The sequence below is a fragment of the Grammomys surdaster genome, unplaced genomic scaffold (genome assembly GCF_004785775.1).
Source record: "Grammomys surdaster isolate TR1022 unplaced genomic scaffold, NIH_TR_1.0 332985, whole genome shotgun sequence".
In the NCBI taxonomy this organism is placed as follows: Eukaryota; Metazoa; Chordata; class Mammalia; order Rodentia; family Muridae; genus Grammomys; species Grammomys surdaster.
Genome location: NW_021628171.1, coordinates 8,737 through 22,852, shown reverse-complemented (window position 1 = coordinate 22,852; position 14,116 = coordinate 8,737). Strand labels below are relative to the sequence as shown.

The 14,116-nt window shown below is 44.7% G+C and overlaps 1 protein-coding gene across 1 annotated transcript; it reads right to left on the bottom strand.

Annotated features, from left to right (window-relative positions):
* Positions 1–863: 863 nt before the first annotated feature.
* LOC114616686 (ATP-sensitive inward rectifier potassium channel 1) lies at positions 864–4,222 on the bottom strand. Its single transcript, XM_028762119.1, has 2 exons — positions 4,187–4,222; positions 864–2,003 (listed from the first exon to the last, which is right to left on the bottom strand). The coding sequence occupies exons 1-2, from the start codon at positions 4,220–4,222 to the stop codon at positions 864–866; spliced, it is 1,176 nt and encodes a 391-aa protein (XP_028617952.1).
* Positions 4,223–14,116: the final 9,894 nt, after the last annotated feature.

Below are 14,116 nucleotides of genomic sequence, written 5' to 3'. Positions count from 1 at the left end.
GTTGTTGGAGGTCTAGACCCAGGTCTTCATGCTTGTGAAGCAAGAACTTTACAGACAGAGTCATCTCTTTAGATTCGTCACCAACACTTTCAATTCAAACATTCTCCTTTGCAAGAGAATGTTTATTTAGTGTCTAGAACAATGGACTTGGCCTCCATTTAATGCACCACAGGAAATCATTCAGGCCAAACTCTATATGAGCTGCAGCATCTGGGTTAGTTATGAAGTCGGTTGGGCCTTGCTGTTCTTCTGTACCGTGGGTTCAGGGAAGTGCAGTCACTGGGTACCACCTTACCCCTTCTGAAACATGGAGCCATACTCAGACAAAGGCTTCAAACAGCAGAGGTTGAGAAGGTTAGAGCCTTTAATGATTCTTTGTACGACAGTCTTTTATTGTCGGTGATTGGGTGGTTCACTTCCCAACTCAGGGGACAGATTTTCCATTGATAAAAGTCTACTTTAAGATAAAAGTGGCATCTTTCTCACCCATAGAATCGAACAGGAAATATGGCTAGCTCCTGAAGCTTTCTAGAGCTCCCAACTTTTCTCTATTACATGTCCTTGGATGGCTTTGCTTCCATCAACACTGTATGAGCTTACACAGTCATAGTGAAGATCCAAATGAGCTCCTTTTGGCTTCCACATGCCAGTTTCATTTGCATGTATCCATCGTATACTTACTACTGCAGACTTACAGAGCTACGAGTCTTATAGAATCATAGCCATGGGGTACAGGGGTGACTGTGCTGGTAGACCTTGCAGGCTCTCATCCTGCTTTCAGACCCCCCAACTGCTGGATGCTTCTGAACACAGCTATAGCCCTTAGGTCCTTGAAAGGACTTTTGTAGGTGGAAAAGCCACTGCTACATTTGGGTGTCATCTGTTTCATCAACTTCTGACAAGACAAAGCTAGGATTGTCATAGCCTCTCTTCATCCTGGCCCTGGCGTCTTTCTCATTATAGAGGCACATGGCACAGTGAGGGGTCTCCACTTCCACCGTCTTACCAAAGTTATGGAAATCCACTCGGTATTTCCCTTCCTTGGTCTTGGATACTATAGGAACAAAACGGTAGCCCCAAAGCACCTCCTCTGGGACGTAGGATGTGCGGACCTGGCAGGTTGCACTGGTTGATTCCACAGTGCCATCTAAAAAGACAACCAACTCAAAGTCCTGCTGGGAAAGCGTTTCTGCTGCCATGTGGAAGAAAGGGCTGTTGTGGTCAATAATGTGGTAGATAGTCAGTGGGGAGATGAAGAACAAGTTTTCATTGCCAGCATCAACTACGAAGTTGATATTAGTCTGATCCAAAATAATGGTCTCTCCTTCAGGAGTGATGGTTGTCTTCAGAAGCTTGCCATATATGTGACTGCCAATCAGAAGGCTCTTCCTAAGATTGGCCACTCGGATGAGGAGGCAGAGCTTCCCGCCACGTTTGCTGATCACCGCATTCTTGCTGAATGTAATGGTCTTTGCACGTTTTTTGGGTCTAGAGATCTTGGCTAAAATGGCACCACACATGAAAGAATTGATGATCACTCCAAGAATAGACTGGAAAATGAGCAGGAAAATGGCAGTGGCACACTGTTCCGTCACAAACCTGAATCCATAACCTATGGTCACTTGAGTCTCTAGAGAAAACAGAAAAGCTGAAGTCATGCCATTAATGTTCTCCACACAAGGAGTACGGTTGTCAGGCGGGTAGAACTCTGGGAGATCTTTATGAACGTATGCTACGACATACCACAGGAGACCGAAGAGGAACCAACTCCCCAAGAAGGCTGTGATGAACACGGTCATTTTGTACCTCCATTTCAGGTCAAGAACAGTTGTCCAGATGTCCACAAAGAATATAAACCTCGAATGTGCATCTACATTGCCAAACTCAATGTTACACCTTCCATCTTTGGAGACCAGCCTTGCTCGTTGCCGAGAACGCCCAAATATGTGGGTGACAAACCATCTTCGAAGATGTTTGAACATCCTTTCTGTCAGTGCCCTGATCTGAAAACACATTAGAGGGCTGGTAAGATTATAGTTGTCACTGTAGTAAATTAGGTGACTCACATACAGATCCAAAAACCTCTGAAAAGAAAAATTCTAAATCATCAGGCTTGTTAATCATTTGCACAAACCAACTCATTTGTTCTGGATGCCAGAGTAAACCATACATAGCTTCTATGTCACATAGAGAGTGGGAAAGACACCAAGTGGAAAGTTACTAACAGATAATGTATTCAAATATTTCATGATTTCAGTCTGTCCCACAGGACCTTAAAAATGGAGTAATTCATTATAACCTGTGCTTCTATTTATCAGATATTATTATGCAAATCATGTCTGTGTTAAAAATCTAACCTGCTGCTATAGAATCATTTTTGAAATATCATAAACCTAGAAGACTGTTCATATTTTTGTAGTATGTAAAAATAACTGAAAAAGAAAACTTGTCAATGTTTCCCTGTGTCAATATATTCCCCTAAATTGTCTTATTTGCTGCTACCAGTACATCAAGAGACATTCTGATTCGGTTCAGATCTTCTTTTAGTACATAAAGGCACTAAGACTCAACAAGTTTCAGTAACTTCCCCAAAGACATAGACGCAACTCATGGCTGGAAGTGGCACACCAGATCGCTGCCCTCAGCTCACTGCTCACTGCTCACTGCTCACTGCTCACTGCTCACTGCTCACTGGACTAGCTCTAGCCATGCTTTGGCTCATTTGTCAGGTACCCTATCCTAAAACCGTGCTTCCCTAGAACACTTGAAGACAGAACTGGTTACATCCCTTTGATTGTTTTCAGTGGTGCTCACAGCCCACCAGGTGATCTCAGAGGCTCTATCTGAGGATCTACATACCTGCTTCTACTCATTCACCATGTTCTGCCAAGATTCCTGGCAGACAGAGAATGAGGGTGGTCACTGATATTCCATACTATCAACTGGGCTCCAAGCTGATGAACGCCGAACTTCACTGATATTGTATGGAGTTAGGACCTCCATGTTTAATCTCGTTCCTAGATCCCACCACCTAGTTCAGACTGAGTGCTTACCACTCTCTCCATCAGTGTGTGTGGATAACAAATAGTAACAGAATACAGCTGTCTTGAGAACAGTGTCTGATCACCAGCTTCTTATCAAGGACAGGTGTGTGAGTGTGTGTGTGTGTGTGTGTGTGTGTGAGAGAGAGAGAGAGAGAGAGAGAGAGAGAGAGAGAGAGAGGAGATTTCCAGCAAAACGGTGATGGGGCTTTCCCCTAAACAGCTAACAACAGTGAAACTCAAGGGTCTTAAGCCTAGAATACCTCTTCCCTGCCTCACCCCCTACAAACACAAAATCAAGGTGTGTCCATTGTGGTTAGCACTGTCTTTGTGGTATTTTTTCATTAAATGCAAAGATATTTTTAAAAATAGATCTCAAAAATTCCCCTTCAGAAATGTGTTTGCTCATAAGAACTAGGAAGCGAAACTAGCTTAGTGACACATTTTAAACAAAAGTGATGTCCCTCAGTGTCTCGTTCCTGTCCTTCACCCAGGTAAACATACACAGCGGCCACACAAAGTGGGAGCTGTGAGAGGAAACCACAGCCGTAGTGGTGTTTTCAAATGTAAAGGCCAGGCTCTAAAAATAAGAACAAGAAAGAGTTACCAGGAGAGCCAAACAAGCCCTGCACACACTGAGAGAGCTCTGTCTATCCCTCTCTGATCTTAGGTCTCCAAGAGTCAGACTAGGGGATAGCCCCAAGTGGGGCACAGAGGCCAAAGGCTTCTTCCCCAGCTACTCCCATTCACTGCGTATGCACCAAGGTGCATACCCATACTCAATGGTGATAGATACACCTGTCCAGGAGTGTGGAAGCTCATGCTTCCTCGCAAGTTGACTCTTACAGGTTACCAGTTCTAAGGCCAGCATGATCCATGGAACCCACCCACTCTTCACCCCACATTACAATTCAAGATGACTTCTAAAACATCAACTTCCGAGTTTTTCATGCCCTCCACCCTTCTCCAGTTTGCTTCACTTTGAAGGTGAAGGGTATTTCTGTAATGTGAAGATATGTCCCCAGTACGTTTGAGTTTTCCTTGACTGTGTTAGCAAAATAGAACATTCACTTCCTGGCTCCGCAAGTGGTAAAACAGGAGCTGGCAGTGCCCCATAGTGCTTTCTCTGGATGGTCTGCACTTACCAACACTCTGAACACACTCCGATCTGAAGCATCCATGCTGGGCAAAGCAAGCAAACAGTGCTGTTCAGCGTTGTCTGTACAAAGGCTGACTTCTTTTAAGCCCACCTTAATAAATCTTAAACTTCACCATGGTGTTCACTTGCATTAGCTTTCAATGGTTAACTCAACAGTGGAGTTGTGTGGTTTAAACCAACACAAGTGACTGTTCTCAGACTAAGCCTGGAGTTAGGAATATATATATATATTTCACACCTCACATGGCTTGAATACCGTCATGCTAAGACATGACAAACCACCAGCTGAGGTCCTGGGCAACAGAAGTGGATTGGATGCCAGCATGGCCCCCCTCTCCTTTGCCACGCTCTATAGCTCTCTTCCAGTTCTAAGTCATGCCAAATAACTTTTGGCTTAGAAACAATTAGTTATCATCAATCTCCCAGTCGACTTTCTGAACCATACTGAATACTAACCTTTCCAGGTGATCACAAAGATACAGGCGGATAGAGAGTCATAGACGGGAACATGTTTGCAAGACAAGAATAAGATCACACCAGGAAGAAACAAGATACCACATTAATCTCCCTATACAACAGCTGCTGTTATGTAAGAACTGTGAGATATTATTGTGAAGTTTAATCTGGGAAAACTGGACTTTACTGGGGGTGAGCTTTACACATACGGGATTAACCTATGATGTTGATTTGTTTGTTGAAAGAGTGAGGAGAACTAAGATAGCCCAAGGAAACAGGTAAATCCATCTACTAAGCAAACCCATCAGTCACACGGTAGATCTGCTATTATGCAGATCCCACTTTGCTTGGACTGTGCCATTTAATGTAACCACAGACAGCCGATGTGCATTTATGAGTGACTGGGCAATTAGAGATTATCATTGGTATCGTAGGTTATGCAATGTGCCCCAGCGTTTAGGTTCCTTTCTATTGAAACCAGTAAATCTCAATAGTAAGCAAAGGGCTTCACATTAGCTAATATTTACCAAAGTAGCTGGCAAAACAAGTGGATTATATTATTGCTGCTTGCTCTTTATGCCCTAGCCTTCTTATTCTGTAAATAGGACATTTGCAGAAAACAAGACTTTTCCCTACACATCTTGCTCATTGGCTGTCTGCTTATTCCTTAGGATTTGAAATATAAACACAACTCTTTCTTATTCAGGGGGCTCATAGTCAAATGGGGAGGTGAACTGAGTATGTTGGGACCCTCTATGAGACCCCAAACACCCCAAAACAACTTTTCTACATGATTTCTCATTAGCTATGGATCCAACTTCTGAGGATATGTTTCAACCAGTTGCATATACCTTTCTGTATACATTAACATATTCATCTATAATTTGTCCATGGTGATGTGTTGACATTACTGTGTGTATCAGCCACTGTGCTAGACATCACAGAAGCAATGCCTGACCATAAGGACACCATCCTTGACAGCCTGCAGCTCCCAGGTGGGCTGGAGATGAACAGATGTATCCATAAGCAAACAGACACAGAAGACCATCACTGTGATATGAAGCAGCAGGTGCCCTTCAGAGATTGCCTATTGAGAACAGAACAGTGACACAGAAGCCAGCCCCTAAAGATGTGTTAGAGTCGCAGGTAGCAAGAACTCCACAAACAAGTTGTGATACATAAATAGATGTGTGTGCAAACGTTGAGAGCTGGAGGTTGCCCATACTGCCATCAGCTCCTCCTGCAGGAAAGCTATTTTAGGAGGGGCATTCCTGTGTACTACAGTGACTACTCTGAATTCAATTGTGTGTGTGGCCCAGGTAAGAGTAACAGAAGAAAAAGAAGCTCATGGGAGCAGAAAGATCCAGGAGAACGAGAACTAGAGTCCTAAAGGAGCTTGGTACAGCCTAGGGTTGGGAAGTCAGGCAGGAGCCAAACTCAGTGCCAGGGAGCCATTTCTGCCTTTGCTACAGACCCTCAGGATAAGCTGGTTCTGAGAAGGATGCCTCTCCTATCAGAGCTCCAGAGACAAACCATATTTCTAAATCAGCTCGGAACACTACTGTATAAAGGTCTTTGAAAACAGATGCATCTTCCTTCAGAGTCTCCTTGACGCTGTAAAAACACACTCTCTTCATTTGCAGTCGTCATCCATTCCAGCAAACTGTCTCTTCTCAAGCTTGTGTTCCCTGCTAATAAGAACCTACGTGCAAAGGTTGGTTTGAGGCATCCACCCAAGAACACTTGGAGCTGGGTTTCCTACTGCATTTATCACTACGCCTTCTTCCTAGCCCTGACTGTTCACTGGCAGAAGAGAGGAAGCTCAATGTTTGTATTACCCATGAGTTTGAATTACAGAGGCTATTGTGCCTTTTAACTAAAATTTTTTCACAGCTCCTACACAATCTCAGTTTAACTCTAGGATATTTCTGGCAGTCAAGTTTTCATATTAAGAGTAGGAAATGTGAGCTGGGTGGCCCAGAAGCAGATGTCAAATGATTTTTCTCTAGTCCCCTGGTAACTCTGATGCAGAGGAATTTCAAGTTTCTATGAAATTGTTCTGCCTTGTCTCAGTCCAAGAATCAACTGATGTCAACGAACGTCTCTGGATCTTCTGCACTAATGTATCTCTTGGACTCTAGTGCATCCTCTCTTGTGTCTTAATCAAAAGACTTGAGCACATGCTCTGCCTATTGACCACCTACCAAGTACCAGGTGCCATGATAGGAGCACAGAAGGAACTACTTTGCAGCTACACCCAAAGAGTCACTCAGTAATTGTCATGCACTAAACTACTATGTCTCAAGTTTGACCTCTTGAGCCTAACTTTGCTAAAGAGAACACACACACACACACACCACAAACACATGCTCGCCCGTGTGCACACACTTCTGTAGAGGACTTCTTCTTTTCTATGAAAATCAGCTGAGGATGTCTGAAAACAGCCTCCCAGTCGGAGCTGCAGACCGACAGAGCCTGTGGAACCTCCAATTCTCTGACTTTCTGTGCTGCCTATAGACTGTCGAAGGCCCACAGAATTGAAGGCCTTTGGCTGGGCATGTTAGAACTTAACTTCTGACGTCCTTGTCATAATTGAGCATCTAGTTCAATGGTTCTCAACCTTTCTAATGTTGAAACCCTTTAATACAGTTCCTCATGTTGTGGTGACCCCCAACCATAAAATTATTTCGTTGCTACTTCATAACTATAGTTTTGCTACCATTATGAATCATAATGTAAATATCTGATATACAAGGTATATATCATACCCTCCAAAGCAGTCAAAACCCACAGGTTATGAACTGCTGGTCTAGTTCACTTAAAGAGGTCAATTGGACTTAGTCCTTCCCAGTCTTACATCTTAGGTATCTAAGGCATCTGATCGCCATGCCTTTGACAGGCTAAACTGGGTACCATATGGGAAAATGTCACTGTTGAGGGCTAAGTGTGCTTCATGACCTCTCCCCCGGGAAACCATGGTAGCATATCCAGCATGTAAATGCAACATAGTCCTTCCTGGGTTCCTCTGTCCTTCCAGAAGGGAGTTTGGGAATGAGCTAGAGGGAGCCATCTGGTCTGGTGGTATCAGTGTCTTCACAGGCACACAGTGTCCTGCAGAGGTCTCAGAGTCAGCTCTTTGCAGACCATCATCTGAATGAGCTGATACGTTTTGCAAGGGAAGCAAAACATAAGAAGATAGGAGATCTGGAGCAAGACTGTTTCCAGAGCAGGCAATGATCAGATACAACTTGACAAAGTAGAAATGTTCTAGCTTATGTTCAAGGGCATGGACTTGAACTCTAGCTGTGCCATTTAGTGGCCAGGTAAGCCAAGAGTGTTGCTCTGCTTTTCAAAGCCTCAGTTTCCTCATCTGTGAGATGGCTCTAATGTTATCCTTCCAAATATTGTATAGTAGAATACACAAAGTCCCTAGAGCATACAGCAAGCAGTGGCAATGGATATTCATGGTTCCCAGACTGAAACAGCACATCAGTTTAGCCAAATGTCACTGCCTCTCACCACCATGGACTACCACATGGCCAAACAGTAACTACACCAAAGGATAAAAGGCTGGTAAAATGGTCAGGAAAAGAAAGGTTCCAACCAAATGTGTGTGTGTGTGTGTGTGTGTGTGCGCGTGCGCGCGCGCACGCATGCATGTGAGACCGGTACTGGCTTCAGAGCCCACTTCCTGATAGGAAGGGAAAGCTTAGGAGAGGCAAAGATTATTTCAGGAGAGATTGGTCAATAATAAAGGCAGAAGTCTCTTCCCAGAGAAGAGAGAATAGGATAGAGGGAGGGAACAATACTTAGCAAGGTTGATCTGAGGCCTGGCACAATCACGATCTTCTCTGCCACAGCAACTAACTAGAGTGTGGCCAGCACCACTGCTGTGTACACTTGTTCTCTTGCCTGGTACCAACGACCAGGTTTTGATGGACACTGTCACAGATATCATCAACATAAGCACTCTGCTCACCATAGGTCTAAGGGGTAAGGGTACTTGCTATGTAAGGATAAAGGACCAGAGTTCAAATCCCTAACGCCCATATGAAAAAGCCAGGCATGTAACTCAGTCACCCGAAGGTTTCAGGGTGGAGACCAATGGTGAAAACTAACACTCCTGGCTGCTTGCTGGCCGAAGTCACATGTGCAAGCGGCGCTCTGCATTGGTTTGTCTTGCTATAAAGATGTGAATAATTAAGGAAGCTACCAAATGGTGCACAAAAGGCCGTGTTTCGATGCCATAAAGTCTGCAAGTTCAAGTTTAAGGTGCTGTCTAGATAAGTGGTTTGTTGGGGTCACTGCTCATCCTGAGAGAATCACAAGCAGAGAAAGACTTTGACTTTGGGTCTCAAGGGAAGCCCGGGAGTGCTATCATTCCTTTAGATAAGCCAGGCTGGGAGCAGACAAAGCTGCAGGCAGGGAAGATGTCTGTGAGGTGAGGTATTACCAGTCTTTAGTGGAAGCATATGCTTGCTGTGGGATTAGAAGGCATCAGTTTGGATGCTGGGAACTTCTCCTGTGTGGCTTCCCAGAAGATTTCCTAGTGCATGCACCTCATAACTGTTTCTTAAGATCTGTTGAAAATGGTGACATGTCACAACTATGTGAAGAAGGACACATAGTTTAGTTTCTACTTTATCCAGAGGTTTTTTTTTTGTAGCACTCAACCAGAGTCTATAAAGATAACACCAGAGAATAGAACTCAGTGGGTAGGGATGGAAACTTGGAAGCACACAGTGAGGCTCCCAGGACTTTTTCTAAGTAACCCTGCCCCTCTCTTTCACCTCCTCCTCCTGCTCCTTCTTCTCTCCTCCTCTTCTTCCTCTTTCTCCTCTTTCTTCTTCTCCCTCCTCCTTTCCTCCCTCCCTCCCTTCCTCCCTCCTTTCTTCCCTCCCTCCTCCTCCTCCTTCTTCTTCTTCTTCTTCTTCTTCTTCTTCTTCTTCTTCTTCTTCTTCTTCTTCTTTTCTCTCTCTCTCTCTCTCTCTCTCTCTCTCTCTTTCTTTCTTCCCTTCTTTCTTTTTCTTTATGTTTGTTTTTTCAAGACAGGGTTTCTCTGCGTAGCCCTGGTAGTCCTGGAACTCACTTCTGTAGACCAGGCTGCTCTCAAACTCAGAGATCCACCTGCCTCTTCTAGAATTAAAAAGAATCTCCACCAGAGCTCTATACAATCTTCACTTCTAAGCCCATGAGCACAGTGCTTTACCAAGAGAAAGCTTTGCTTTATTACCTGTGAGTAGGCTGAGTCTGAGTTGACAGGAAAGAAAGCTAAAAATGGAGACTTGGGCTTCAAAATGGATGAAGATAAAGCCCCCTACCCTTGAAAAGTGAGAGTGTGGGAAGAGTGGTATTAAAGGGCCCTAGGGTGCCTCTCTGTCCTGCAGGAAATACTGCTACATGCTATGTGTACAGCGCCCCCTGGAGCACAACATAAGTAGTGCTTCTCTAATAGGGACATGGTGAGGCTCCAAAGCCAAGACCAGATGCAAAAGTCCCTTACCTGTATCCTTGTATTTAAATTCCATAATAGTTCTGAGAACCTGAGAATTGAGGTCCACGGATGTTAAACAACTCGTACAAGGTCACAAAGCAGAAAAACAAACATAAAGATTAGAAGAAACGTTGTTTTTAAGCCCCATAGCATACTCAGAGGAGCTGTGACTAGCAATAGAAGACAAACATGCTTTCAACACCTGCTCGCTGGAATGGTTTCTTGGAGCACGTCACTTTGCTTTGTGTGAGAAATCACTCAAAGGGTCAGAGCTGGTAAGAGATTAAGAGGGAATATTCAATAGAGGAGAAAGAAAAGGTTTTCTGGTCAAGGAAGAGTCTATAAAGAAGCACCAAAAAGAGAATAGAAGGATACAGGGGTGGGGCTTCAGTGGGGGAGAGCACAGGGCACACTGGATTGGAACTGAGGGTCACTGGTGCCACATCTGTGCTACTCAGTGTCCTGGACAGCTCAGAAATTGTCAGAATGCCAGTGGAACTAAGAGGTAACTGTGGATGCAGGTGAAGACTTTACGTCGTCAAAATCTCTGCTTCCTGCTACAGGTTGTATGGCTGGAGCAGGCAATGGCCTGCAGCTGGAGGAGTGGTGTCCTCAGTTTGGAGATACCAATAGATACCTACAGGGTTTCTGCACCTCCATCAGTCAGGAGTTCATTCTGATGGTGACAGCTAGGGTAGAAGGATGGGGGACTCCCCAACATACTCCACCTCATTGGATGGGAGAACCTGCTGGTGACGTGGAGTTGAGCCCACTGCTCTCACTAATATAGCAGAGGGCATTGTCTTAGCTGTAGAGTCAGTGCTAAGTCATGCCTCAGCCTGGGAGTGAGACTGGGTGGCAAGAAGACAGACACATGCAGTTGGCAATCCACCCCTGTTGTGCTCCTACAATGGAAGCCAAGCAATGCCCTCTTCAAATCTCCCTCCCATGCTCTCTCCTCTGCAGGGATGACTGATATTCTACCTCCACCATCCCCTCACAGACACCTGACTTCTTGGCCTCAACTTCACCATCACTCCTGACAAACCTGAAATGTCAGCTTGACCATGTCCTTCCCCTATGATGTGTGATTGTACCCTCTTCATAAGTTGAGCAGTCATTCCAACATAGATTCACTCTGCACTGGTCTGAGGGCAGTAACCCCAACTCTGTCCTCTGTGTCATCCCTAGCACCCAGTGACCCCAGCTTGGAAGAGCGAGAAGCCCAGTCAGCATCATTTTCCAAGGAAATAAGTAGCTCCAGTAAAGTGCAGAGGTCTCATAAAGCTTGATCCTCAAAAAGATATGATAGCAATGTCAGATTGTGGGCTCTGGAGTGGTAGCACTTAGTCACTGTAGAACCTGGGTGGGCAGGTGAGTGTGTCACAGAGACTGCCTGAGAAGTTCTTCTAAGACAAACCTTGTTCAACTCCCTGGTGATCTGGTGTCCAAAGATCAGTCAAGTTACTTGCCTTTATCTAAAGAGGAGTGATGCTTCTCAGAGTCAGGTATGAGTGAACCTTGTGTCCTCATCAAACCTACCTGCCTCTGGGTTTGGTTAGAGGTCAAGGATACAGTGAAGAAGACACCTAGGAATGCCCAACACCATCTAGAGACATGGGACAGCTTTCTACAAAATCCTGGGTACAATCCTAAATTGATGGGCCAGGCCAGACTCTTTCTTCCACACAGGGAGAGCCAGAAGGACCCACTCTGCCTCTCATGAAATTAACTCAAATTCTCAGACTTGGATCCAGCCCAGGCCTTCCTGAGAGTATCTGTCCTAACAGCAAATTTTGGTTCCTAATAAATTTAGGATTTAAAATTAAATTAACACAATGATCCAGAGGCTTTTTCTGGTCTTCAGGTCCCTTGATTCTTCTTCCTATTAAGCAGAGAACCCCTACACTGGACATGTCTGGGTATATAACCTTACACTGAAACCAGCGTACATTCTCGGCAGACAGTATATGGACAGAAACTGCGGAGAAGTCATATTACACACTCAGGAGGATATTAGATGTTTAGAGGAATCCTAGAGTGGATTATTTTATAAAGTGAAGAACAATTTTTTGCAAATCAAATAATCACCAAGCACTCATGTATCCTGTAATAGTGTGTGTTTGGGTGGAGGCTGTTATTCTGGAAACTGGACACATCTGTAATGACACTATTCTTAAATTTCACATGTCAAGCCACCCACCTCAAATGGCATGGCAATTTCATGAAAGAATTTAAATGTTTATAAAAACGTGTATTTATTATGTGCACACAAACCCTGTTATTAGTCTGACCCTTCTGGTTCTCTGTGGTTTGGGTTCTATTACATCAACTTGGTCCTTTCGGCCCAGAAATAAATGAATTCCATGTGGGCGAGAGCCCCAAACACTGTCTGCAACAAGAACTATGCTCTGCTTTAAAGAAAACATATAGCATTCCCAGCCTTGACATTCCTGAGAAGGGTAACCATTCACTAAAGGCCTGGAGAGGAGGAACAGGAAAACCCGTATCCATGTCCCACATCCATGGACAATGACTGTCTCTGCTCAACTTGATGCACATATGAAGTTGGAGGCCTTCTGTGTTTGGAGGGGGTGTGGGAAGCCTTCTGGTCCCATATTCTAGCTGATGTTTTCTATTTTCCTGTCCCAGTCCCATCAAGTCTCCAGAGCAGAATGTGACAAGTAGGTTTGAGTATTTGAATCTAAAGGTAGTAGTCATTTATTTGCTTGAACACTGGGTGCTGTATAACCACTGAATGGGTCAGCTTCTTCAGCTGAATGAGGACATTCAGACATACCTTACGTTCAGACAGAGCTGCAACAGCCCTGGGGATAGGAAGCAATGGAGTCTAAGCTTACCTTACTGAGTCCTGCCACTCCTGAAGGAATAGAAGGAAAGGAAGGCACAGACCCAGAGACACTATTGTCTCTACTGTCTTGCAATCTGGGCTCCTATGACCCCTGTCAAGGGTGCACTTCATGGAGCTTCCTGAAGGGTAAAGAGAAGGACACAGCTTGAGGTAGCCCATGGAATAGCTGAGGACCAGTCTTCCTGTAGCTTCTATTGCTGTGCCCCAGGGAGCCTTCAAAGGTCAATGATTACCCATTTGGGCTTGAGCTCTGCCAAGCCATCAGGGTTACATTAATGGGGAGGCACGGCATTTACCCTTCCACATCAAGGTGCTTTCTGGGAAAGCCCTGAGGCCAGAAGGAAGTGGAGCTGGTAGTCTCTGTGACCCTCTATTTGTTTGCCACCGAGCTGTTCTCTGTACATGCCCAGTTCACATCTTTGAGGATCTTCTTTTGGGTAATTGGAATGGCCTCCTCCTTGATACAGACAGAACCCACATAGGGAGACCTCTCACTGTCACAGAGTCTTCCCACCCCATTCCTTCTGTGACTACAAAACATTCCATACATCCTTCACTTACTCTGTGTCTGTCATTGAAATGAGAAAGACATGCACAGGGAACATCCCTCCAGGACTCATGGACAAACACCCAGGCTGGCAAAGAGCCCACTGCAGTCCCAGCTCCCGAGACCAGCAGGCAGCAGCTGACGTAAATTCAACCATGCCTTTCCTCCCTCTCCAGGTACAATGACCTGGAAAAGGTGAAGGAAATTCTTCTTCCTTTCCTTCTATTTGTCCTTCTATCCCAATCAGAATGAATGGGGAGAATGTCCTTGGCCTCAAGCCTCAATGGGCTGCAACTGTTTTCCAAACTGGTTTTATTATGGCAAGGACTAAATGTAATATAGCCATATCCTACACAAACACTTGACCCAGATGTTTATAGCAGCTATATTCATTCATTCATTACAACTTAAAAGAGGAAGCAACCCAACATGTCGTTTCACTTATCAGTAAATATGATGTAGCACACCTATAGAATAGGCTATATTCAGCCCCAAAAACTAAGAGCTGTCTACTACATGTACACTACAGCATGAATGAACCTTGACA